Below are 26,665 nucleotides of genomic sequence, written 5' to 3' on the forward strand. Positions count from 1 at the left end.
AGGAGGAGGCATACTTTAATTTCTGAAAGCCACACACGGGGGTAAATTAGCACCCCTGACGAAAAGGTCTAGCACCCAAGGTGTGCGTATGTAAAAAAGAGAAGGGAGAGGCGGGGCAGAATCGCTCTCCCCTCCTACAAGAAGGAAAAAGCTTCAAGAAGGATTGATAACAAGGAATCTAAGACCGCCAGGTCTGTCAGGCTTACGGTTTCAAGCATTGCCTGGGCATGTCTGAGCCTCCCCAGGGCCCCAAAGGGCCGACCGTGAGGCACCCCCCCATGCTCTTTCCCAGGGGGAAGGGCACCCACCCCTGCTGGCTAAGGCCAGCTGCACCCACCAGTTTTTCCCTCCAGTGGGCTGCAGGGGGCACCTGGCCGCTTTGGATCCATGACACCCAGCTCCTGGGACCCCCGCTGGAGCACTCCATGCCCGGGGGCGGTCCCCGTGGCCCTGGGTGCTGGGCGGTGCCCTCCAGCACTGGCCCTTGAGTATCCGTGACAAATGAACTCCATTCATTCCAGAGTCCAGAGCGCTTGGCCATCTTGTGCTGGGTAGGGCGGGGGGGGTGTCCCTCCCTCACCCACCGGCCCAACAGAAGGTGATCTGAGCGCTGTGTTGTGCACAGAGACTTGGGGGGGAGGGGGGCCTCACAATCGCTGGACAAAGCCCCAACGCCCAGGGAGCTCTGCCAGCATCCAGCCTGACATGCCAGCGTCCTCTCGGCCCGGGCATGGGAGGCGACCACGCAGGAGGCAGGGCCGTATCGCCCCCCCCAACTTGGCCGTGATGGGGTGACTCCTTCCTGGGCTGAAAGACTATCCTGAAAGCCCTGCAGTCCTGGAAATCTGGGATAAACCAGGGCAGCCCCAGACACTGGTCACCCCCTACCCGATGGTTCCCCCCTTTAATAGCCCAATGGGGGGGTCTGGACGAGTTTGGGGGTTCCCAGGGGGTGCTGAGAGTGAGGACTTCCCAGACAGAGCCAGGAGTGTCTGGGAATGAAGAACGCTTGTTCCCAGCCTACTGATGAGGCTGTGGGATTAGTCTTGAAGGTAAAACACAGTCATCAAGATAAAGAATTTTTTAGGCAATAGTTTTAAAAATCAAAATTAATGCCAAAAAAAAAAATCCAAGACCAACAAAACGTCAACATTGTACACAAAGACAGGATCGGACAAACTCACAAGTCCCAGCCCTGCGGGATACTTATCTTTGCTTACGACGTTGATATCTTGTTTGTCACATGTTCCTCTGCACCCATGTTTTACAATATTGCATTGAAATATTCTTTATTGCAATGGTTGTGTTTTTTGGAGCCCCGTACATTTTCTACCTGAGGCAAATGCCTCGCTTGCCTCACCCTAGTTCCTCCAACCCTGGAGGACAGTAACAGTTTGATAATGCTCTTTTGTTTTCTTCCTTCCCTCCCCCCCTCCGCCTCCACCAGTTGCCTTCTCTTGCTTGTTTCCTATGTGTGTGTGACAATAACTAAGTTTTCTTTAAAAAATATTTTTTAAACTTTCAAAAGTAGGCTAATAAAAGAAGATCAGAGAAATGTCTTCCTGGGCTCCCTGCAACTACGCACCTTCCCTCCATGAGCCCTTGCAGCCTCCTCCTGAGGGCAAGATTTCTGCTTTGGTGTCTACAGGCTCTAGCCCGGACTCACTTCTCAATTCTTGCCTTGGGTTTCCTAAGAAATGGACTTTGCTTCCAGGTGGGCTGTAGTTGGGAGACCCCCAGTACTTCCACTGCTTCTCCACCTCCCTGTCATCCCCTCTCTTGGGTGTGGGTGGGACCTTAGAATATGTAAAGGCCACTGAACATCACTGCCATGGTTATGCTGTATTATATATGACTCTGGCTGACCACGATGGAGCCAGATCTTGTCCTTGCTGGCTTGATGAGGGAAGGAGACACCTTGGAGAAGTCCACTCTGGGTGTCCTCTAGTAGCTGAGGTGGGCTCCAGGTGAAAGCTAGCAAAAAGCCACACCCTTGGTGTCTGCCAACAAAACACGTGACTTTGGAAGCAGATCCTTCCCTGGTCGGGCCTCCAGAAGAGAACACAGCCCAGCCAATGGTTTGATCATGAGACCCTGATCAGAGAACCCAGTTAAGTTGTTCCTGAGCTCCTGAGGCCACAGAAGCAGTGAGAGAAGAAAAGGGTGCTGTTTTAAGCCACTATGTTTGCGATCATTTGTTACGTGGCATAACTAACTGATACAGTTTCCCAAATTTGACATGCACCAAACTCAACTCCTGATGTCCCTCTCCCAGGCCAAAAACAAAAAACTGTCCTCCCACAATCTTCCCTAGCTCAAATAGAAGTTCCATTTTTTATGGTCACTCAAGCTGAAAATCCTGGGGTCATCCACCTCTCTCATATCCCCCATACAGTCTGTCCTGAAAATACTGTCAGCTCTATCTTTAAATACCTCTAGGGGTGCAAGGGTCGTTCAGTGGTCGAATTCTTGCCTGCCAGGCAGGAGACCTAGGTTCAATTGCCGGCCCATGCACTTCCCAAAAAACAAACAAACAAGCAAAGAAAGAGAGAAAAACCAACAAAAATTCAACAAATGGTACTGCAATAACAGGATACTCACATGGAAAAAGAATGAAACGTGACACCAAGCATACAGCATACAAAATATATATACATACACATAGAGAGAGAGTCAGGCCACCTCTGGCCTGGTCTAAGCAGCACCCAGGCTTGTACTTGGGTTTGCCACTTCTGTCCTCACCTCCCTTGGTCTATTCGCAACCTGATCTCACTTTTGCTCAGATGCCCATGACCTCCCTGCCCCTCTCAGGGTAGAAGTTCCATATGACCTGTCCCATCCCACTTTCTCTCCTTGCTTTCTCTTGGATCAGCAGCTCTGGGGAAGCAAGAAGCCATGGTGTGAGGGGACTCCAGTAGCTCTCTGGACAGGTCAACACAGCAAGAACTGAGGTCCTGTGAGAATCAGTTGAAGCTTCAAATTATGCCATGCCAGTTGATATCTTAACCCCAACTTCATGAGACACCCCCGGCTAAATCACTCCCGAATTCCTTACCCATGGCTACTGGAGCTAATATATGTGTGTTGCTTCAATTTGCTAAACCCAGGGCCATTTGTTACAGCCCTGTAACAAATAAATAGCTAATACACTGGACTCCAAAGTCCAGGACCTCCCTGCCTTGCTATCTATTTTTCACTTCCAGGAAACACATACTCTCTGTTCTTGGTGATCCTTTCCCGTCCTCCACCCCCAGTGTCTCTGTTGTCCTTGTTAGTTCCTCATCCTTTTGTAGTCCTGAGTCTCTGCCACGAATCTTCTCTTTGCCTTTAATGGAAGATTGTTTTTGGTTAATCCAGTGGCTTGAGCTCTCAAAGGGGAAATAGAGCTGTTGGGTTCAATTTTTCCATTCATAGGCAACCATCAACTTTAATAAAACCCAAAAGGTCATCTTTGCTGCTAGGCACCTAAATTTCTACCTCTCACTCAGCCCCTCAACCGTCTTGTCCACCTTGTTTATCTTTTTTTTTTTTTTCATTTCATTTCATTCAAAATGATCATAGTTTTCTGAATGCCACATCCCATATGCTTTCTTCACTTCCACGGCAGCCAAAGCCTGCTGATGGAACAGGCATCTCTTGTGCATCTGCAGCCTCTCTGATTTCACCCACAACTCTCGTCAGGCGCAAATCTAGCTGGGAAAACCTCCCGTCTTCCCCTGCCCCAACTGCCTGAAATAAATCACTCAGCAAGCCTAAAAGAAATTTAATAAGCTTGGTCTTTTTTTTTTTTTTTGTCTGTGAACTTTTTGTTAGGATTTCATGGGAAGAGATGTTTCTGAGAAAACTGTTTACAGCAATGAGCTCTTGGGTTCTTTCAGCTTTCTAATGTGCAGAGAGGAAAAAGGAGTTGCTGATTCTAGGAGAGGGCGGGGACATGATGAGCGGAAAAGCTGATGAACGAGAGCATGGCAAGGAAAACCCATAGACACGTACAGATTTTTTAAAAAAACATATTTTAGATCACTTACTAATTTGGGATCAGTACAATGAGGAATTGCAACCTGGAAAAAGGGCATTGGGGGAAAAACTGGGGAAATCCCAATAAATCCTACCAATATCAATCTCCTAGTTTTGGTAACTACACCATTATCCTGTAAGATACATACAAAATGAGAAGCTGGGTGAAAGGTGGACGGGGCTCTCTGTACATGTTTGCAACTAAAAGTATTCCATAATAAACTTTTGAAAGTGGAAAAAAACAATCAAAGCCTCGTGCAGATATCAGCCTTGTGTGCTTTATTTTCTGCACCGATTTCAGAGCTCCATATACTGAAATAAAAGGTTCTGAACAGCCTGCAGGACAGAGGGGGCCAACAACAGGGAAGAGGGGCAGCTATGCCGACAGAAAGCAGCCACACACAGAAAGTTCTTGGCCAACGTTTGTGGAGCGCTGGCAGGCTGAAATGAGTGGGTTTTGTCTTCCCAGTAACTTCACGATAACCCCCATTATTCAGATGAGGAAACTGAGGCTCGGAGACAAGCAAACACACACAAATACAGCATTCTTAGAATTCTGGTGACTTCCCACGCTTTGCTGTACGTCTTATCTATCACAAAATGGCCATTGCCACCCCAGGACCTGCTCTCCAGGTAAGGTAGGTGGTCAAGGTGACAAGAGGGAGGAGACGCCGAAGGAACAATGTTGGGGTCCCATCCCAGGCTGGAATCCCGGCTCCTTGGAAAGATGGAACTTTGGGGACCCCACACAGGGGGCGGCTGAGAAAATTAAATAGGAGGGAGTTGGCTGCGAGGTGGGGGCGTCACAGTGACGGCTGAGGCCAGTCCAGGGGACCCTGGGGAGGCGCCACGCAGGGTACAGAGAGCAGCCCCACTTCCACCAGGACAGAGGCCAAGGGTGCAGACAGACAGAAATCTTGCAAGCAGGGGGGTTCACATGCATGGTAATTCGCATGGACATACACCACATACCACACAACCACACACCACATAGACACAAAACCACACATGGAAACACACGACACACAAACACACCACACATCACTCAAGGACACATACCACGTACAGACACATGCTGCACATGGACACACACACACCACACACGGATACACAAGCACACATGACCACAAATATCCACACATGGCCACAACGCAGCCACAAACACTGTCACACACATGACCACACACACACAACCACACAGTGTCATATGTGATCTTACACACAGTCTCACATCCTCCCACCCAATACACAGGATCACACTCACAATCTCGCACACACAACCCCACAGGACCATACACAGCCACACAGGACCACGCACACTTGGCCCACATGCACAACCCTATACACACACCCACACAGTGTCACACAATCACACAACCTCACCCACATGCCCACCCCCTCCAGCACGGGCTAGCTGCACGGCGCAGGGGACTCCCCAGTAACTGCTTTCACCTGCCCCACATGTCCACACAGTCGGGACCCCCCAAATGGCCCTTAGACTCCTGCGAAATGAGGAGGGGGTGCCCAGATTTGGCTATTCCACCCGCGACCCCTCAGTGACTCTATGACAGCTGCCCCCTCCCCAGGCAACAGACCCCACCCCAATTCCAGGCCTTTCCCTCTCACTGTCCTCAAACCGTTTCCAAAAACTCTCGTCCTTCGCGCACATCTGTGAGCAGCGGGCAGGGAAGCGCTTTCACAGCGCCTCGCAAACACTCCGCATCCCGACCCGGTCTTTGAAAATCCGAGTTCTACCATACTCGGTCCCCTCCTCCTGGCTGAGGTCTTCTTCCTGGTTTTGGCAAAGTTAAGGTGCAGGGCCGGAGGGAAACCCGCCGCGGGGGAGGGGTGCCTGGAAGAGGAGGCGGTTCCGGGGTCCTGCGCCCTCCACCCTGCAGGCAGCGTCTACGCAGACGGCCGAGTCTACGCACACCTGCCCAGTCCCCACCGCCCCGGCCAATCGCACACAGCCTGACTCTCTCCACACAGTCCCGCCGCGTCTTCGCAGCCCGACCCCGTCTGCCCAGCCCCGCCGCGTCTACGCAGCCCGGCTGTCTACACAACTCCGCCTCGTCTACACAGCCCGACCCTGTCTACACAACACCGCCGCGTTTACACAGCCTGACCCGGTCTACGCAGTCCGCTCCGTCTGCACAGACCCGCTGCGCCTACGCCGCCCGAGCCCGTCTACACAGCCCTTCTACACACCACCACCGCATCTACGCAGTCCTACCGCGTCTACACAGCCTGAACCTGGCTATAGAACCCCGCCACAACTACGCAGCCAATTGAGGGGCAGGGAGGTGGGCGCTGCAGCGGCCCCCACACTCCGGAGGGGAAACCGAGCCCTGGCGGGCAGCTCCGGGACTCACCGCGCTCCGGGGCGTCGAGGCGACCCCCCGCTCCAGGCTCCCGCCGCGCTAGGCAAAGGGAGCCGCATCCGGGGTCTTTAGGGGCCACGGGCGGAGCGAGGCGAGGGCGGGGCCGGGGCGGCACCTGGAACCTCCCTCCACCTCCCACCCCCCACCCCCACCCCCAGCCCCCAGCCCCACCCCCACCCCACCTCCCGCCGCAGATCTGCCCGGCCCTGCGCACCCCGTTTCCTCCCGCGGGCCCAGGTCAGGGGTGACCCAGGAGGGAGCCCCCGGCAGGTCCGATCTGCCCACAGATCCTGCGAGAGAGGGCTGGGGGGTGGGGGGCGGCCGGTCGGTGCTCGGGCTGCTGGGAGGGGGGCAGCTGTGCCGGCGGCCAGGTGGAGGGCGGGCGGGCCGGGGAGCGGTGGGCGTGGCCGGCGGTGAGCCACTTGGAGATGCTGGGGCCGCGTCCCAGGAAGGAGAGGAGAGAGGGTGGGATGTGTGTGGGTGGTAACTAGACTACTTTTTAAACAAATTTTATTTTAGGTAGATTTCTTTAGAGGAAAGTTGCAAAGGCAGTCAGAGTCATCTTACCTGCAGCATGTGTGTCACCATCATTAAGCCCAAAAGGATTTCAAGTCCATTTCCTTTTAGTTTTCAACTCAAGTCCACATGCAATTTGGGATTCCTCAGTTTCCTAGGAGCTCACCCAGGACCCCAGGTGACAGTTGCCACATCCAGGGAGGTTGCTCGGTTTACATGCTTGGTGTCTTGGACAGCTCTGAGCTGAGCCGACCGGGTATGTCTGGAGGTCTTCTTGAGATTAGACTGGGTGCTGGGCTCTGGGTGCAGCATCGGCCGGCCTTTGGGTGGAGACTGGGTGGGAGAGGGCAGCCCCGAGGGGTCTGCTGAGGTAGAGGCAGTGGTGCCCAGGGCTTCCCCAGGCTCTCCTGACACCCCCCCACCCCACCCCTTGCTCTGCCCCATCCACTTTTTTGGAGAAAGCCACAAGTCTTGGGAGCCATGCCTGGTGCTGGAAGGAGAGCAATCCTGCAGGCCCACCATTGGGTGTTTCCTGGCTGCCTGCAGAGTGGTCCAATTCATTGATGTGTGCTGGGACTTGGCACAGGCAGGGATTCCACCCGGTTCTCTCTGGCCCTCACTGTGACCCGGCACTAGTAGCTGCCACTCCCTCTGCACAGAAAGGGAAGCAGGAGTCCAAGAGGCCATATAGCTGCCAGAATGCAAGCTGGGGCTCCAGACCCGGAGGGGACCCAAGCCTGGCTCTATCCCTTGCTGCTCCCTTCTTTTGGCTGTAGCTGATCCCAAGGGGCATCTGTTACCTGCTTCAAATGGGAGATTGGGGGGGGGGCAGAAGAAACCCATGGAATTCTATTTTTTGGTTGTTTGTGAATCCCACTGCTATGAACATTCAAATTCATGTTTGAGTCCCTCATTTCATTTCTTTTAAGTTCACTTTTTTCATTCATTCATACTTTCATTTATTCAACAGTCTTTATTGGGCACCTGTTTTGCTCAGGGCAGCCAGTGGGATCTTTCTAGGACTCCAGTCTTGTCACCCTCTGACTTCCCATCAGCGGCTTCCCATTTGACCCTGAAACACTAAGTCCCAACTCCCCTGTGGCCAGCTTCCTAGCCTCCTTCGCAGAACACAGCATCAACCATTCTCCTCTCCTCCATGTGCATCCCTTGGTCTCAGCTGACAGCCCTCTCCTCCAGGCAGCCCTCCTGGGTGTCTCTCCTGTGTGAATACAGAATCCCATGGTGACCCATTTCCAAGCTGGGTCACATTTAGCTGAAAACCTGCCCTTCCTCATCAGGCCAAGCCACCTGGAACAGAGAGCCTGGTACACAATAGGTGCCCAAAAGACTGACTGGTTGGATGTATAAAATAGGTGGATGGGGGAGGATGGATGGATAGGTGAGAGGATAGGATATATGGATGGATGGGTGGATAGGTGGATGAATGGGTGGGTGGACGGATGAGTGGATGGGAGGATGGGTGGGTAGGTGGGAGGCTGGATGTAAGAACAGATGGAATTTACTTATAAGATTCCTTCTGATTCTAAAGATCCACTGATTAGGATGCCACAGGATGTAATTAACTGCACTGCACGACAGAAAATGCAAGGGCTACATTGTAAATACCAAAAGCCCATGTTTAATGATCAGATTCAAACAGAAGGAAGGCAGAAAGTACAAAACAAAGTCTGGGAAGTACATTGTTGTAGTATTCCTTGACATGTGTCAAACTTCCCAAACAGAAAGCAAAATCCCCGCTTCATTGTGCCGACATATGAAATGGCTTAAATTAAGGCGCAATCCTCATGGCAGAGGGGCTCAAATCAGGCCCCTTGCCTCGGCCTCCCTCTGGAGGGTTCCATCCCAGGGTCCCAACTCCCCAAGACCAGGAATTCTCATGGGGTAGGAAGGGCTGGTTGATCCTATTCCCAGGTCTTCAGCTTTCAAGAAACACACAGAAATAGGTTTAAGGGGACTTCTTCTTTTTGTTTATTGGAGAGAAAACACGGATTCCCCCGGAGATGTGTGGCTGACAGAGGCTGTCTGCAGGTCCCTGGCACAGGTATTTTCCAGAGTGGATCACGGTTCACCCCCAAACCTTCTGCCTGGGACAGGGCAGCAAGAAAGCGTAGGACAGAGGAGAGCGAGCAGATCCCTGCATCCTGGGAGGTGAGCTGTCACTGTGGAGATGGGAGACTGGTGTCCTTTTAGGCCAATGGAAATGTCTTTCTGGGCTTGGACCTGGAGGCTGGTGGGTGGGACGAGTGGGGCAGGGGCCCTGGGCCCAGGACACCCTGGCTGACAGTCAGCAGCCTGGGCCTGGTGTCCATCGGCTACAGGGCGCACTGCTTCGAAGGGTGGTGGTGTGGCAGCTGCGAGGTGGGCGTCACCAGCACGTGCGGAGAGGTGGGCCGGGAGGACAGCCCCTGCTGGGCTCCACGCGGGCATTTCTGTCCCGGGGCTGGGAGAGAACCCCTCGGTGAGGTAGAAGGCAAAAAGCTATGAACATCCTTGCACATTCCAGAAGCTCCTTGGGTGCTCTTAAAAAAGTGCCCTCACCTGTGCTGTACACGGGGCTAGGTTAGCTGCATGGGCTGAGGAATGTCACATCAACAAGGTGGCTCGGGGAGCCTCCACGCTGAAAGGCCAAAGCACGGACCCCAGACAACAAGGCCATATGCCTGCCGGGCTGCCCGGACCAGCCCTTCCTCCTGGTGAGCAGGCCAGGCGGATGCTGTGAGCAGAAGCCCTGGCCGGTGCTCACCCCACCCTCACATCCCGAGAGGCAACGCTACGGGGATGCCAAAGCGCAGCGGCTGTTTATTGAAATGTGGAGTTGGATGCACAAAGGGCAGGTGCTCTTGGGGCTAAGTGGAGGGCCGCAGCGGCTTCTGTCCCAGAAGGAGCAGCTCAGCTGTTCGCCTTCAGACCATGAGCCCCAGTACACCCAGAAGCAGGGTCCGGGCCTCATATCCACCCCTCCCCACCTAGCTGGGGCCAACAGTTTTAGTCCTGGTGTGAGACTCCGCTTTCAATTTTCCAGACAATCCATGAAGTTTTCAGCTTCTAGGCTTAACTAGACTTAAAAAAAAAAAAAAAAAAAAAAAAAACGTGCAGCAAAATGTTTCTCTAGGGAAGCAGTGAAAACCTTTTCCTTTCTTGCCCCTAAGAACTGACTGTCTTGTAGGTAAGAAGAAAAAAAAAACCCTGAAGGAAAAACAAGAAGCAGGTTAAGCACCAAATATAAATGCATCTGGCCATTTGCGTGTTGACCATTCCTGGCCTCTCCTCGGGCAGGCGGTTCAACTCTGCACTCAGACGGAAGGTTCCACAAAGAGGAAACTAAGGCGGAAGACTCAGTGCGAGGCGGTAGAACTGGCGGCTGGGGGTTGGCGGCAGCCACGGGGGTTGGGTCTGAGCAGTGCCAGGGGGCTCGGGCAGCTGAGGCCTGGGGCATCGGCCGGACAAGAGCACCATGTTTCGGGGAGAGGGGGGCGGGCCCGACGTGCATCCACAGTCCTGGACGAGTCATCGCGTCCCCATCCTACGGCCAGCGGGGCCCAGGACGTGGCGTGCTGCAAGGTGGGGGCCGAGAGCCTCGTGACCCCGCTCACCTAGTCTGAGGCGCCAGGCTGGCCCTGATCCTGGGCTGTGGGTACGGGGGTGCTAGTAGCCGGGCTGGTGGGCTCGCAGGCAGGAGCACTGGCAGCAGCCTCTGTGTCCTGAGGCGTGGCAGGCTCGGGGGGCTGCTCAGCCTGGAGGGGCGGCCTGAGCAGTTCTTCATTAGGAGGTGGCGGGGAGGGGCAGGTGCCCGCATCTTTTGGAGGCTGTGGGCCGTCGGCTCCAGCCGGGGCCCAGGAAGACTGAGGTAGGTCTTTCTGTAAGAGAAGAGATGGCACTGGTAAAAAGGCAAGTGAGGACCCACAGACCCCGGCGCCGGCAGGCAGGATATCCGGGCCACAAAGAAGCTGGGGCAGGGGAGGGGCATCTGACGGAAACACAGCATGCATAGGGAGCAGAGTGCGGCACCGTCAGAGTCTGGTCCAGGCTCAGACAAGCGGGAAGCCCCCTGTCTCAGTGGGATGTTAGCCCCAGGGACCTCCAGGGGCTCCCGCTGACCCCAGCACCAAGCCTCAGCACCCGGGCCCTCAAGGTGAATCAGAGGCCTACTGAGGGCACAGTGAGCTGCTCAAGAAAGCCCTCTTTGCAAGGAACCTTCCAGACATCCTTCTGTCCCTTGGGGCTTGGCTTGTCTCCCTCCTCCCTCTGGCTCCTCTGCTTCTCAGAACCTTCTGGAAATAATCACTCCTTCTTGGGGTAAAGTTAACAGAGGAGCCTTTCCAAGGAGAGTGGACTCTGAACCTGGAAGGGCTCTCCTCAAGCCTCAAGAGGTGTTTACACCTGAAGCCACTGTCCCCTTTAAATGCCAGGACAGACAGAACCCAAAACACAACACAGGAACACCCCACATGACTGGCACTGGAGGGTGAGTGATTTCACACAGAGGGAGGGAACTTTGTTTATGTAAACAGTTTGCAAAGACCAAATGGTCTCAAAATGAAACATTTACAGATAGAACTGCTCCCCCCGCCCCCGCGGTGACTTCCTGAACAGGGCACCCAGAAGACAATTTCATACTTTTCTGGCAAATGCAGAAGCCCAGCAGATCCTGAAGAGTTACCGAGATGTCTGAAATTGTTCGCTCTGAAGCTGACTGGTCTCCAGCTGCCAGGGATGGTGTCCCCACTCGCCCCACCCCTTCCCTTTCCCTGTGAAGGCGCCGCCCTCCTCTAGAAGACAGAGCTCGGGTCTGGGCACTGTGCATCCCATGGCCAGTCAGATGGGGTGTTACTGTGCTTGGAAGTTTGAGCAATTTTAGAAAAGAGTAGCATCCGAGCAGTTAGCACAAATCTCCAAACACGACCGGCACCACAGCCACAGCACGCCCTGGTATCCGACTGCCTCGGCTGCCAGAGCTGCATGGGCAGGACACACGCGCGGGTAGGACACGCGCGCAGGCAGGCCCCCGAGAAGACACTGACGACCTGCGTGCTGGCCGCAGGGCTTACCCAGAACGCCAGGGGGGTTTACTCAACTTTAATTCTAGTTAGGGCTTATTGGGTTATTATGTCTCCAACAGTCATAGCAAACTGGTATTCACCGCAAAGCCGCTTCCTGTCCAGAACACGCCCAGCTCCCGGCGCCACAGGGCCACAGCGCAGCTAGTGATCAGCGTGCAGGGCACCAGGTAGAGCAGGGCGGGCTGGCCACGCTGCATCAGGGCCAGCGCCACAAACGTCACCAGGAGGCCGATGCCGTAGGCTGCAGTGGGCAGACAGGGGAGCTGTCACCTCAGGCCAGTGTCAGGCCTGACACCCCTGTCCCCCCTGCAGGAAGATCAACTGTCTCTGTGGGACACCATGATCAGACATGGATGGGGAGCACGAGGAAGAGAGGCAAGCCAAGCGCCACAGGTGGGGAAGGGGGGTAGGAAGCAGCCAGGGCCTTCCAGAACCTTCCCACCAGCTACCTCCACTAGGTCAGGCCGCAACAAGAATGCGAAAGAGGCAGCAAGGGGAGGAGGGAGGTGAGGGATGGCAGCTTCCAGGTCAAAACCCAGACAGAACCCAACAACCAGCAACTGCAGAAGAATCTGGAACTACAGAAGCAGCTCCAGAAGGAGCTATGAGATTTGTCCCAATATCTGTTGGTTATGAGCCTTTAACTAGAAAATTATTTATTTAATTAATATATGCACACAGTTTTGTGAAGTCAAATCTCTGATAACTAACCCAGGGTCATGGAAAGATATCCCTGTGCTCTGGAAATCCCTACTATCGTATCTTGGGGTAAAGGGACAACAGCAGCAACTGTTTTCCTCACCATTAAGTCAGGAAAAAATAATGCATGTATAAATATGTATTTGGAAAGAGAAAGGAAAAAGTGAGCATGTAAGAAAGCAAATGTGATTTTAAAAAATGTTAATAGGTGGCAAATCCAAAGGCAGGACACACAATCCCTATAACTTTAAGTGTGCAATTATTTCCAAATAAATAGTTACAAGAAAAAAACACTCTTTTCCTAAAAGCTTCAGAAAAAGAGCCTCTCTCTAGGGATCACCATGGGCAAGGGGCTGCTGTGTGAGCCCTGCCTCCGCATTTCCAGAGGCAGCTACGGCAAGCGAGACTTATCTGCCAATAGTGCTATCCATACATCGCAAAGAAATGACACAACAGGAGCCAAATACAGATGACCAGAGGCGTGGCCACCACTGAGGGTCTAAGTGGCCCGGGTTACTGTGAGTGATTGGGCACGGCAGCATTTGGGAAGGGAAAGTCCCCGTGGCCCCGTACACTCTTTACAGAATAACCTGGAAGCTGTGTAAACGCAGGAAGTGCTCAGGAGTGTTAGACAGAAGGAAGGGGGTGAATGGCAGCCATGGCGGTGAGGGACAGCCTGCAATGAACCCACACACTCAGGATTGGCCTGCACCCCTGGATGTGCCTCCGCACCCCCACGCTGGTGTGTGAGGGAGCATATGCAAGCCCTTTCTGCCCTCGGGGCTGACCGGGAGGTGGGGACAACCAAGCTGGTTTGGAAAATTTAAAAACAGGCCCATCTGGCTCCAGGCCATTTAGGTGGGCCTGCCCCCAGGGCCCGGCACCTACCGATGGTGCAGGCCACGAAGTAGATGCGGGAGGACTGCACGTGGATGTCGAACCTGTGGCAGTACGCCACCAGGAGCCCTGTGGGGAGGACGGGCCTTGCTGCGTGACTCACTACAGCACATGGTGGGCCACGCACAGGAACCCAAGGCCACGGTTGAGCTCAGACCCCAGCATGGGCCTCCAGCGAGGGGCCAGCCTCCACCCCTGCACTACCTAGTCCCTCCCCACCCCTCCAGCACCCCCAGCCCTCAGACCTGCTGGAACATCTTTCCCAAAGACTAGTCCCAGACACCCAGTGACCTGGACCCAGGGGCCCGTGGGCCCAAAGGTGGAACACAGACACCCCCCGGTCTAGATACCTGGCACCAAGATGTCCCCGAAGCCCAGGAGGGAGAAGGGCCGGTCGCAGAGGGCCAGAGGGGAAGAGGAAAGTCTGGGCACTTTCAGAACCATGGGCAGCTGTGGGAGAGGGAGGGAGAGCACCCACACCTCAGCCTGACGGCCTGTCCAAGGCAGGAAGGTGGCTCTGCCTGAGGGACCAAGACCCTAACCCCAGGCCCGCCAGCCCTGGCCACTGCCTCCACAGCCTGTGGCCACCTCGGCCCTCTCTGGTGGAGGAACAGCAGGCTAGGCTGGATACTTGAGGCCTCAGGGTCAAGGACGTACCTTCTCACGGGTGGCTGAGTCTGAGGGGCCGGTGGCCACTTCTACCATGATGCTGTTCCCACTCTAAACAAAAACAGGAGGTCAGGGACGGTAGCTGCTGGCTGGGGGGTGGTGGCCATGGGCTGGGGGCAGCAGGGAGCACCTACCTTGGTCAGGAAGGGCGTCACGAACACAAAGAAGACGTCATAGATGAAAAGCACCAGCAGCAGCAGTGTACAGGCCTGGGGGTAGGGGCAGGGGTGAGGGTGGGAGGGGTAGCGGTGCAGAGGCCCACCCTGAGACCCCCCACGGGCTGCAAAGCTCTGCAGCCATACCTGGACATTCCAAAGCTCTTTGAACCCGGGGTTGTGCTTGCAAAGCCCATGAGCAGATCCGTGGCTGGTCCTAGCCATGCCCACCAAGGCTCTGGGGCCCTGACCTCCACCCCCAAGGACCTGTGAGCTACCCCTCCTTCCCTCCTTGGAGGGCTAGGTATTTCCTTGTCTGGAGGAACTCTTGACTAAGCCTAAGTAAGCCAACCAGTCACTGTGGAGAAATGAGAGCTGGGGAGATGGGCTCTGAGAGCAGAAGGTCAAGCGTTGAGCAAAGGCCAGGGCTAAGCGAGCATCCCCAAGTGGCTGGGACACAGGCCCTGGGCAGAGGAGGGGCATCATGGCTGCTCCCCACAGGCCTCCCTGGCCACGCACTTACCTTGAAGGTGGGCAGCCGGATGGTCTTCAACATGTAGAGGCAGAAAGCAATGCCCAGGGCGTCCTGCAGGACCCAGGCCCACCTGGGGACAGAACAGTATCAGTGGCCAGAGGCCAGGCGGGAGGCCTAAGGCTGAGCTGCTGCCCAGGGCAGCCCCTCGGGGGAGGGGGCAGAGGCACTGCTCACAGGCCCTTCTAATTGTGACCGGTACCAGGGTCAGGATGGGATGGTCCCATGCGGCTGGAGGGTGTGCAGGACGGGACCTGCGCACCCTGCTCCCCAACACCCAGGGGCCAGGGAGGGCCTCCTACAGCACCTTCCTGTGGGTATGGCTCACTCCAGTTGACAGGGCAGAAACAGCTGTGTCCTAGCCTCCCACATGGTGACCCACAGGGTTCAGGCAGGGCAGGGGGCTGAGGAGGGCGTCCATAGGATTTGAACATTTTTTTTCAAGATACAGATTGCAAATGATTTAGAAATGGACACTGGCACCTGACCAGGCTTTGCACTGACTCCTGCCCACAAGGGAGGAGAACTGTGTCCTGGGGACAGCCTTGGGCAGGAAGAGAAGAATCTGGAATTTTCCTAATGTGCGACCCAAACAAAGCACAAGTGAGTGGCGCAGGGATGTGTCAGCCCTGTCCACAGCCAACCCAAGTAGCCTGCTGGCTGGTGAACAAACACCAGGCTTTCGAATTTTTAAGATAAACCAACTGTTGGTGTCACACTAAGGAATAACCGAGTTGAGGAAGGAGCCGCTGAAGAAAGCACATCTGCACTGGGTGCCCCCCATCCCTGGCAGTGTCTATAGCCCTGCCACCCTCCCACCTCGGGCAACCTACACAGCATGCCCGGGTCCCACGACTCTCTTCCTGGCCCCCATCCTCATGCTCTCCCTCACCCACCCTGAGTGGCTGCCATGCCCCCGTCCCTGCATCCTGCATTATGGTCAGGCCCCTCTGGGCAGGGTGCCGGGTGCTGGCCCTGCCACCCGCCTGCTAGGGAGTCACCTGAGCACTAGGTGCTCATCTGAAATGGGGGGGAAGCGCCTCCTGGCTGGGGCTGTGGTGAGGTGTGAGAAGGCAGCTGGAGGCAGGGTCAGTGACCTGCAGCAGCAAAGAGGGCACGACCGGGCGGCACCCTGCAACCCACAGCCCGCGTCCAGGAGCAGCTGGGAAAAGGCATCTGTCCCAACTTCACGTGATGGAGCGAGTTTCCTGGCTTAGATCTGATGGTAACAGTTCACTTTCTCTTTGTGTATAAAGAACTCAAAATATTTCCACTTCTCCCTTCTGCCAGGGAGATCTGTTGCAGCTCCAGATGGCGCCGGCACACGAGCAGCTAACTGCCAGGCTCAGAGCGCGCTGATGGGGCCTGCATGGTGCTCCTGAGGCCCACAGGCACCCTGCGTGGGGTGCAGCCCCTCCACCCAGCAATCAGCCCGCCAAGTGGGAAGTCGGCATCTCGGGGACACGTGGCCCCCTTCCCAGTCCTGCCCCCCCACCGTCCCCAGAACAGGGAGCACACGGGGTGGGCGTTTCCGTGCCCCTGGGCGGCCAGGGGAGCCTGCACAGAGCCAGGACCAGGAGCAAGGCTCTTATCTAGATTCCGATCGCAGGCCCCATGGCACCCGGACAGACCCCCCAGCTCGCTCCAGCCCCGAGTGAAACTGGATGCGGGCAGCAGGCAGGGCCACCGCGGCGGCTGATCAGATGCGGGTCAGTGCCTGGGGACGAGGGCCCTGGCTCCGGGGATGTGGAAAGGAGCGTCTTTAATAACCCAGGAGTTGAAATGGATCCAGGCTGCTCTGGGGCCGTGTGAGGACAGCTGTGGAGGCTGGGCCGAGGGGGGCACCCACCCTTCCAGCCCCGAGGAGGCTGCACTTACTGGTCCTCGTTGCGGAAGACGCCCCACACCACGCTGACGGAGACGCAGGCCAGTGCCAGCAGCAGCAGGCGGACCTGCGGGCGCTTGTGGAAGTAGGGCAGGCTGTTGTCGGGGACCCTGGGGGGCGGGGGGTGACAGGGCGGTCAGAGCCCAGGTGCCCGACTCCCACCCATCCATCCACGCACTCTAATTCCCACCATCACTCACACCCCCATCCCCACCCCACAGCCGTGCCCCAGACCAGACCTGAGCCCGTTTTCACCCGGCAGCCTGAGGGGCTCCTCAGCGACCACCTGAGCCCCTGCTCAGCTCCAGCCTCGCCTGACCCCATGCCCTCCCTGCTGGCCTCTGAACAGATCCTTGTCCTGTCTGACCCCATAGCCCCTGAACTACCCTCAGCCCTCACTACCACCTTTACATCCTGGACACTTCGTCATGTGGGTGAGGCCTCAAAGCCCTGAAGAGCAGGGTACCTGGCCATGACTCATCTCAGCCCTGACTAGCTGTGCCAGAATTCCAGCTCTGCCCCAAGCCCTTCAGCAGCCCCTCACCTGCTCCAGGGGAGCCTGACAGACCCATCCCCTGGATTGCAGAGAACCCTTCAGGCCTGGGACTGCAGGGGGCTAAGCAGGGCTGGCCTGCTGCCAACCCCCCTGGAGACCCTCAGAACCCAGGTAGATCCTGGTCCCTTTCCCACCCCTCCTTACTCTGCACGGAAAGGGAACTCCAAGTGACCCCTCTCTGTCACCAGTACAGCTCTTTGTTCAGCAGGATATAGGAAGAGGAGTGCTGGCATAGACGGGGAAGCCTCAGGAGACCAGAAATTGGCTTCCCAACCCTGCCCAGAGCTCCCCAGATGCCACGGTCACAGCCGTATGAGTGCCTGCTGTATGCCCCATACAGGGCCAGGTGGGCCCTGGTGGGTGATGGACAGTGAGGGGGCAGGGCGAGGGTGGCCGGAGGTACAGAGCAGGGCTCACCTGCATTTGCCAAAGGGCAGCCTCCGGACGAAGGGTGCCAGGCAGCTGTAGAGGCCGGTGGAAGAAGCCAGGCAGAAAATCCCGATGACCACATACACTGCGGGGGTGGCCAGCGGTGAGGAGGGACACTTGCCCCCAGTCCCTACCCCCACCCCGAGGCACCGTGTGTCCACCTGGGCCCGCCCACCCACTCCTGGGGGCACACCGAGGTGGTCGTAGAAGTAGTACAGCAGCACCAGCATGGAGCAGCACATAACAACGAAAACACCAATCATCACAGGCGTCACGTCCACAGCCTCATCCTCCTGCTTCTCGGGCCCGTCATCCCGCTTATGCTTCATGTACCTTCTGGAGGGACAGGACACTGGGTGTGGGACCTCCACCCATGGGGAGTGCCCCAACTCTGGCTGCCTGTCCCCTGCCTGATCCTACAGACAACCCCCTTCCCCCACCCCCTGGCATGTGGCTGATAAGCAGCTCAGAGTGAGGGGGACAGGATGGGATGGGGGGGCTCTGGCTCCCCAGAAGGACAAAGCACAATATCTGGGGCCCAAAAGGCAGACGGGGAGGTCAGCAACCCCCTGCAGACCCCTTGCTCCCATCCCAGAGAGGGGCATGTCCAGAGGAGAAAGAAAGGTAGTATCGCTTTTGAGGCAGGTGGGAAATGGGAATTTTACTTTTATCAGCCATAAAAATCCCCCACACGGGGCCACTGGGCTTAAGTGTGGCTCATGGGGAACCAAGAGACTCAGCAGGGTGAGCTGAACATTTGCCCGATGTGCCAACCCATTGTCTCCAAGCCCAGCACCGATACCAGGTGACAGGGAACAAGTCACGTGCTCCCCCAAGGACTTCCCCAGGACGAGGCAGAGCAGCTTGGAGGCCCAAGCACCTGCATTTCCAAGCAAGGAGAGGTGAACCCCACCAGGACAAGCGCCGTGAGAGCCTGCTTTTCAGGGAAGAGCTTGGAAGCGCCGTGAGAGCCTTCTTTTCACGGAAGAGCTTGGGGACACTCCCCTGACCCCTGTGTGGGGCACGAGGCTACCCCGGCCCCTTGAGAGCTTCTCTGGGCAGCAAGCAGGCCCAGGCCCACCCCACCACACCGCCTGCTTGCCGCCCGCACTCTGCCACAGGAGAAGTGGCCTGTGCGCTGAGACGCCAAGTGGGCAGGGGTCTGGGTCTCCACAGCAGACCTAAAGAATGGACTTGCAGAGACAGGGCCAGGTGCCCCCAACAGTCCAGGATCCCCACCTGCTACCTGGGCACAGGCCTTCATGGACAAACTGTGTTCCAGAGGCTCCCCAGGAGGGTGAGACACCACACACCCGCTCTGACCTGTGCCCACACTCTGTGCCCACCCCTGCCCACTCACCTCTTGACGTCCCGGCTCCCAGCCCAGTAGCCCCCGACGGCGACGGTGCCGACAGCCATGAGGAAGATGGTGACCATGTTGTAGTCCAGCACGGGCTCATCGGGTGCATACAGCGCCGCCTTCGCCGCTCGCCCGAAACTCTGCCTCGGAAAGCACACCCTCCTCCTCCTCCTCCTCCTCCTTCTCCTGGGGGCCCCGCACCTCCAACCCCCTCCTCCTGGGGACCCACCCTCTCCTCCTGGCCGTCCCCAGCCTGGGGACAGTGACTGGCTCAGTCACACTGGGATGCCCTGGGGGATGTGTGCTCCCTGGGCACTCTCATCAGTCATCCAGAAAGTACGTACTTCTGGGGGCCTCGGGTGCGCTCCTGACAATGAGGAGGCCTGCCTGGGGAGAACCACCCAGGCCAACCCCTGGGGGGTGGCACTGCCACAAGCGTCCTCCCAGGTCCAGAGGCAGGGGGTGGGCGCCTACCTTGAAAAGATCCAGCATATCTCTGTGGCTGAGCAGGGCCACGGGGATCCCAACCTCATCGTACTGTGTCTTGTTGCCTCCTGGGGGCACCTGGGGTAAAGGGGGTGGAGAAAGGCCACAGCTCACAAAGACCGCCCGAGGCCCAGCTGGCTCCCTGAGGGAGCTGGGGAGCCCACTTCCACGGGGCTGGGATGCCAGGGAGGCAGAGGCACACAGACCAGCCAATGGCCAGCAGGCCCGACCCACCGCAGCCCAGTAACTGGAGATCCAGTCCCTGTAACCTGCGAGCTCAATCCCACCCTGAGACCAACAGGGTCCCATGGGGGAACTCTGAGGCCCCGCCCAGCTGTCACCCCACAGCTACCATACAGGGATGTGTAGGAAGCTTCTCCAGGCAGATGCTGTCCAGGACAGGGAAAGCAGGGGGTAGGCAGGAGGCGGGCTGTAGGTGAGGGGAGGGGGTCCAACACCCACCGCCAAGCTTACTACCACCTGTGTGACCTGGGGCCTCCACCCCCACCACCTGCAGAGACCCTGCCTCTGACACAAACCATTTCCAGACATAAAGTATTTAATGACTAAATCCCCTTGTCACATAAGCCCTGCATGAAACCACTGTGAACTCCTGTATGTAATGAAGTTACAGCAGGCACCCCACCTCAGTGTTTTAAAGCCCCCATCTTCAGGTGCTGTCACTGGCTCATGTGGTCGTGTCTGTGCAGCCATCACAGGGCCACGAGGACTGAGGGGATGGAAACCTCCACCCAATGAGCTCAGCACCCTGAGGCTAGAAGAGCAAGGTGCCGCCCCTGCGGGCTCTGGGAGCAGGCCCCGCCCTGGCGCCCATGCAGCACTAGAGCAGCACCTGCCCTGACCACAGGAGAGAAGGGCCTGAACTGCAAATCACCCAGGGATACTCTTCCGACTACAAAGCCAAGCGTGTGTCAGGTACAACGTTCTGCTCCTTCCCAACCCTTGAGCCAGGGGTGGGGGTGAGAGCGCCCGGGGAGGAACGCCCCCCAGGGATGCCATCTAACCCTGCACCCTACCCCCACAGCCGTACCAGCTTCTCCCGGCTGACGATGAGCAGCCCTCGTGCCCCACTGCCCTGGGCCAGCCTCACTTTCTCGTAGAAGGTGCAGTTTCCACGCGCCACCAGTGGGATCCGGTTGCTGAAGCCGGCAGTGGGCAGGTCAGAGGGTGAGCAGAGCATGGAGGACGTCCAGTCCTGCAGCTGCAGCAGGGGCTGAGGGAAGGCAGGGTCAGTTAGGAGAATGCTCAGGGTACCCGCTGAGACGCAGGACCCACCCCAGGCCTGAGAGCCCCACCCCTGGCCTGACCGCCCCCCCCCCCCAGTACCCTATGGTGAGAAGACAGCACCTCAGTGAGGAAAGGCACCAAGCACACTGGGGGGGGGGGGTCACTGTGGCATCTGGAGCCCCTTCCCCAGGTCCCTCTTGCAGTCACCCACTGGGGTCTTGGCCTCACAAATGCTGGTCCCCAGGGTGAGTTGGTGTCACCCTCCCGTTACTGCCTCTGGGGGCCCTCGTTTTTAATCAAGGATCCCGAGGACCCGGGAGGTCAAGGGGGTCCTCCTCAGAAATCTCCCCTTAGTCCTGCAGCCCCTCTGCCCACGTGAGAAGTAAGGGCCGGCAGGCAGGGTGGGAGATAGGTACTCACGGCTTTGCTGAGGTCATGGGGCAGGCGGGCCCACTGTGGGTTGTAAAGGATGCAGTAGTCCCGGCCTCGGGGGTCACCCAGCTCAGACGCCACATGCACCATACCGTACTCGCAGGCCACCTGGGGCGACAAGGTGGGGTCAGAGGCCTCGCCCATGGACAGTAGGTCTCCCTATTTGGGGACGGGGTCTCTCCTTTAGGACAGGCCAGGGTGGAGAGTATGCATACCTCTCTCAGGTGAGGTATGAGCCACCCTGGCTCCCCAGTTTCCTTGTACACAAAACAGGGACCACACCACCTCCCAGGGACCTGGTGGAGTCCAAGAGGGCCCTATGAGAATCAGGGCCTGGGATCCGGCAGGCCAGCAGTAGAAAGCCTCACAGTTCCTTTCCAAGGAGGGAGACGCTCTCTGCTGGGTGTCACCTCATAGGCCAAAAGTCGAGGGCCACATGGATGTGAGGGGCCCAAAGAGGCAGCCAGCATGCAGCAAGCTGGCAGCGCCCCTCCCCCACAGCTCGCGTAGGGGTGCCTGCCAGACACGTGCAACAACCCCAGCAGCACTTCACTTTAGTGGTGACACCAGCTCCCCGGCTAAGCGGCCACTGGAAACGCCTCCAGTGCGGCAAGAAGGGGCAGTGCCGGGATGGCTGCCTCGGGGACAAGGTTGGCAGGTGCACTTCCACTCCAGACAGGTGAGCACTTCACAGTATCTCATCGTTCCAGGCTCATAGGGAACAGCAGGCCGTGGACGCTGTCCCTGCCTCAGCTCTCCCGGAGTGGGAACTGGTCACTGCAGTAGCTCCACGGCCTGAACTGCACCACCCCCGGCCTCCCCAGACAGCAGCGGGTGCCTGTGGACCCCTCCAACCTTCCTCCCCACCCCCAGCCTCCCCTGACAGCAGCGGGTGCCTATGGACCCCTCCAACCTTCCTCCCCACCCCCGGCCTCCCCTAATAGCAGCGGGTGCCTGGGTACCCCTCCAACCTTCCTCCTCACCCCCGGCCTCCCCTGACAGCAGCGGGTGCCTGGGGACCCCTCCAACCTTCCTCCCCACCCCTGGCCTCCCCTGACAGAAGTGGGTGCCTGGGGACCACCCCCAACTTTCCTCCCCACCCCCGGCCTCCCCTGACAGCAGCAGGTGCCTGGGGACCCCTCCAACCTTCCTCCCCACTCCCCTTCCGCACACTCGGCTCCAGCCAAACAGCCCACAGAGCCCCTAGCCCCACCTGCAATGGGGAGCTTCTCGGTCTGGGCAGCTCCCCAGGGTCTACCAGTAGGATGAGGGATCCCAGGAGAGAAGCCTTATGCTAGACACTGCGGGGATCCCCCAAGGTGGCCCTCCCCAGCCCTGGCTGTCTCCTAGTGCCTGCCCTGAAGAATCCCCAGGTAGAGCCTGGCTGGGCCCCAAAGGGCCAGCAATGAGGAAGGTCCTCTGGGTCCCCCTGAGCACCTGCCCAGGTACAAACAGCCAGCAACTGCCCACCTGAGGTACATACAAGGGATAGGAACACAGACAGGAGGCTCCTGGAGGTTAAGGAGGGCTGGGCCTTCAAGGGACATGGCAAAGCGGGCCTGGGGAGGGGTTCGGATCAGACCAGGGGTCTTGATGCACATGGGCCCCTGGCTCCGGGACTCAGTAAAATCACATCGGGAGCTCCTCCTGTCATGCCTGCCAACCCCCGTTTTGTGGGATATGGGCTTTTAGAGGAAAAGCCCCACAAGACCACACACATGAGCCCCAGGCCCAAGCCTGGCCCCTCCCCAGCAGCCTGCTGACCATGTGCCCCAAGCGAGGGGCTACAGGGACCCCAGACACCAGCTCAGGCGCAGTGCCTTCTCTGTCATCTCAGGCAGGAGCCGGACCCCTGGTGCCAGCCATCAAATGAGAATCAGGCCCATCCTCACTGTGCTGGTCAGGGGCACACCCAGAGAAGTTGAGTTTTGAAGGTGCCCTGCCCTGAAGAAGCTGGGCAGGGGGCCACCATCCCTGCAGCCTCAGGAGGGAAGGGAGGGCCTGAAGTTGTGGACAGGGGTGCTGCACTAAGGTGGCTTCCCACTCCCCCAGCCTCTCCCACTGGCAAACCACTGGGTACCTCTTGACCCTGAGGCAGAACTAGGAGCCCCTTCCTCCCAGACTCGCCCCAGAGGCCACCCCTCTACAGCAGGGGGCCCGGAGTCTGTGCTGGCCAGATGCCCACTCAAGTAGGTCACGGCCACAGACAGGGCCTTGCTGTCAGCAAGTCTGCTCCTCGGCAGAGGTCAGAAACCAACACCCCACAGGCCAAATGCAGAGCCCCCTGCTTCTGTAAATAAAAGTTTTACAGGCACACAGCCACGCCCTCTCACTGCTTCTGAATGCAAAAGCAGAGTCCAGCGGCTGTAACAGGGCACATGCAGACGTATGGCACCCAAAGTATCCACTGCTGAGCGCTTCGCAAGACACAGCTGCTGACGCCCATTTTGTGGGATACGGGCTTTTAGAGGAAAAGCTTTCATTGTGTAAAATGAAAATTGATAGAAACTGTTCCTTCGAAAAAGGTGACTTAAGAATACAAAACAGCTTTCACAGGTTCTCCTTCCCAAAATTTGAAGAACTGCCTTCAAAAAAAAAAAAACTGTGATTTTATCAAACCTCAGAGAAGGCAAGCTCTTGCCTTGAATAGTTTTTCTCACCTGCTGAGCTAAAAGAACCAGGGAAGGTTCTTCAAAAGGATGCAGATTCTGAGTTCTCGTACAATCATTCTGAATTGGGAGAACCGAGACAGACAGCCTTCCAACACCTCACAGCTAACACACACTCAGGGGCTCTGTAGCGGCTCCATGGACACATAAGCCTCAGGAGAGTTTTAAAAAAAACTGATGCATCAGGGCTATGGGGCGGACTCCTTCTAAGAGATATTTCAGGAAAGGGTGAAAAACAAGGATGCAGGAACTTTGGAAAAAGATGTCATGGTGGCAGGGTGAAGGGGGACACTGGAGGGGGGAGGTAGGGGCAGGAGGGGCTGTGGAGGGTCCATGTGGGGTGAGGGGGCTACAGAGGGGTGGTAAAGGGAGCTTGTGGGGGCTGCAGAGGGGATCTCTGATCAACTCAGGCCTGAGTAACCAGCCCCGCAGGCCTCTGCATCTCCTCTCACAGGCTTTGTTGTTACTGAGAAGGGGGATATAATCTGGAGAGGCCGACTCACTTGTCCAGGGTTACCAAATGGTGGCAAGTGAATGTGGGATCATCATCAAGCAATCTCCAAGACAGCCAGTCTTGGGAGTCAGGACTCAAACACCCCCGCTTCCACTGCCCTGACTCAGAAGCCAAGTGGGCAGAGCCCCAGAGCCGCAGTCAGCATGGGCTCCCTGGTATGCCTGTTGCAACTAGGCTATTGGGAGGGTAGGGCCACGTCCCCCTGGCACTCCTCAGGAGCATTCCTGGGCTCCCCATGCTCAGGGCAAAGCATGAACACCTCAGCAACAAGAGCCCTCAGAATCTGGTTCTAACCTGTCTGGCCCATGCCCTGAACTCCAGCCCTGCCTTGTGCCTTCTGCCTGCAGCTTTGCTGGGGGACCCCATTCCCTTCCTCCATTCCAGGTCCATCTGTGCCTCCTTCACAGCGACACCTCCTCCAGGGGGGGTAGGTGAGCTCCCCTCATACCTATACCACCCTATGCACCAAACATAGCAAGCCCCCTCACCAGTCCCTAAAATAAGTCATCAGCCTTCTCACCCACTGTTCCCACTGCCTACAACAGCCTCTCCCTTCCCAACCTGGCAAACTCCTACGCATCCTTCAAAACACTCCTAGGGGGTCACTGCTTCTGAAAAGCCTTTCCGGGTCATCCCCTCCATGGCATTCCCATAATGCATTGCCCATTTCCTGCTTTTCTCTCATTGGGAAGATCTTCAGAGCTCAAATTCCCCTATTCAAATTGCTCACGAACTGGTGAGGAAGGCCAGAAAACAGAGTGTGATCAGGCTACAATGGGGGAAGAAGGGGAGGGCCTGAAGCAGCTGGGGAAGAGGTATCTCTGCACTTGTGAGACTGCAGGACTTGCAGGGCCAGAAGTGGAGGAGGGGTATTTGAGGGCTATAAAAGCGACTAGAGCTCAAGCTGTCCTCCATAAATGCCTCCCCATTAGGGAGAGCTGAAAAGGGAGGGAAGTTCCCAGAGCAGCCGGATCACAAAGAAAGGCCTTTCTCAATGAGACAGGAAGCCGCTGGAAGCTCTCATCTGGAAGTGACCAGAGCTGACACACATTTGGAAAAGATTGCTCCTGCTGTGTTGCAAATGGCTTGGTAGGGGATTGCTGGGGGAAGTCAACAGTGGCCAAAGGGAGATCTGACAGGAACTACAGCAGAGAGAAGCAGACTGAGAGGAGCAGAGAGATTCGAAAGACCTTTTAAGTTAGAATTGCAAGAGAGGAGTCAAGGTTAACTGCCCACCAGCGCATCTGGAGAGCTCTTAGGGGCACTTTTGCCTGGGCTGCAGCGCTTGGGAGGAAGGGAGAGTTTGGAAAGATGAGTTTATGACAATACACATCAGCTACCTCCTTGTCCACTCTATCCTTTAGAACCAGAGCCCCTTAACGCTAAATAACAACATACTGAGCCCAGCAGGCTGGTCACTCCTTGTAGCATAGGAATGAACCCACAAAACTCTCCTCTCATCCCCCCTTTTACAGACAAGCAACTGACCCCCAAGAGGGAACTCCCTTGTCCAAGGTCAGAGAGTAAAAGGGAGCGGGGATTCGCTCCCCGACGCTGCCAGGCCTACGGTCCTGCCCTGCCTTGACCACAATCCCTGGGAGGAGTGCTAGCATCATGCCCGTTTTTGCATACGGGAAAACTGAGGCTTGGACAGGGGCAGCCACCTGCCCCAGGCCACGCAGCCGGGGAGGGGCGGACGGTGACTCCGAGACCGACAAGCGGAACCGTACAGAAGGGAGGGACGGGGTCCCGCAAACTACAACCCCGGCTGGGACGGAGTGACGCTGTAACTGGGAAGGATTTCCTCGACGGGGAAGGAGTACAGGCCAGAGAACAGCCCGCAAGGTCACGGCCGGTCCCCAGACCCCGAGGGCCGCCAGCGCGGGGTCGCGGGTCCCCGAGGCTGGTCCCAAGCCCGGGCCGGGTGGGTTTCTGCTAGGGGCCCGAGGGACGCGGAACGGGGGGAGCCGCAGCCTTCGGGACTGTCGGGCCCGGCGTGGCCCTCACCTGGGCCGCGAGAAGGAGAAAGGCGGTCCCGAGCCGCGCCAGCGCCAGCGCCGCCGCCGCCGCCGCCGCCATGTCAGCCGGTCCCCGCCGCAGCCGTCGGCCGACGTTTCCCGGCAACTCCCGGGGCGCCGG

The 26,665-nt window shown here is 57.3% G+C and overlaps 2 protein-coding genes across 3 annotated transcripts in view; both read right to left on the reverse strand.

Moving 5' to 3' along the window:
- The window catches only part of TMPRSS9 (transmembrane serine protease 9), an 82,783-nt gene extending 76,311 nt beyond the window's left edge, over positions 1–6,472 (reverse strand). The window contains exon 1 of the mRNA XM_077121235.1: positions 6,390–6,472. The gene's annotated coding sequence lies outside the window, so the exon portion shown is untranslated. The remainder of the gene's footprint in view (positions 1–6,389) is intronic.
- A 2,407-nt stretch (positions 6,473–8,879) lies between these two features.
- On the reverse strand, positions 8,880–26,617 carry SPPL2B (signal peptide peptidase like 2B). Of its 2 annotated transcripts, none has more exons than XM_077121240.1 (15): positions 26,534–26,617; positions 21,332–21,451; positions 20,715–20,897; positions 19,652–19,741; positions 19,178–19,317; positions 18,011–18,153; positions 17,806–17,902; positions 16,826–16,942; positions 14,939–15,020; positions 14,395–14,469; positions 14,249–14,311; positions 13,942–14,041; positions 13,583–13,660; positions 12,076–12,236; positions 8,880–10,792 (listed from the first exon to the last, which is right to left on the reverse strand). In XM_077121240.1, exons 1-15 carry the CDS (start codon positions 26,603–26,605, stop codon positions 10,529–10,531), a joined length of 1,785 nt encoding a protein of 594 aa, XP_076977355.1. In that variant the 5' UTR covers positions 26,606–26,617; the 3' UTR covers positions 8,880–10,528. The 2 variants fall into 2 exon arrangements, with proteins under 2 accessions (XP_076977355.1, XP_076977356.1); XM_077121241.1 differs by having other exon boundaries at positions 10,679–10,792; positions 12,011–12,236.
- Between the last annotated feature and the right edge of the window lie 48 nt (positions 26,618–26,665).

This window comes from Tamandua tetradactyla, chromosome 11 (assembly GCF_023851605.1).
Source record: "Tamandua tetradactyla isolate mTamTet1 chromosome 11, mTamTet1.pri, whole genome shotgun sequence".
In the NCBI taxonomy this organism is placed as follows: domain Eukaryota; kingdom Metazoa; phylum Chordata; class Mammalia; order Pilosa; family Myrmecophagidae; genus Tamandua; species Tamandua tetradactyla.

Bases quoted from the DNA above. Each gene is read 5' to 3' on its own strand.
- SPPL2B (XM_077121240.1), bottom strand. From the start codon at position 26,605: ATGGCGGCGGCGGCGGCGGCGGCGCTGGCGCTGGCGCGGCTCGGGACC. The intron at 14,312-14,394 runs GTAGGTGCTCCC...GTTTTTGTTTAG, and splicing joins TGACGCCCTTCCTGACCAAG to AGTGGGAACAGCATCATGGT. The intron at 10,793-12,075 runs GTGAATACCAGT...CTTCTCTTACAG, and splicing joins GGACAGGAAGCGGCTTTGCG to AAAGACCTACCTCAGTCTTC.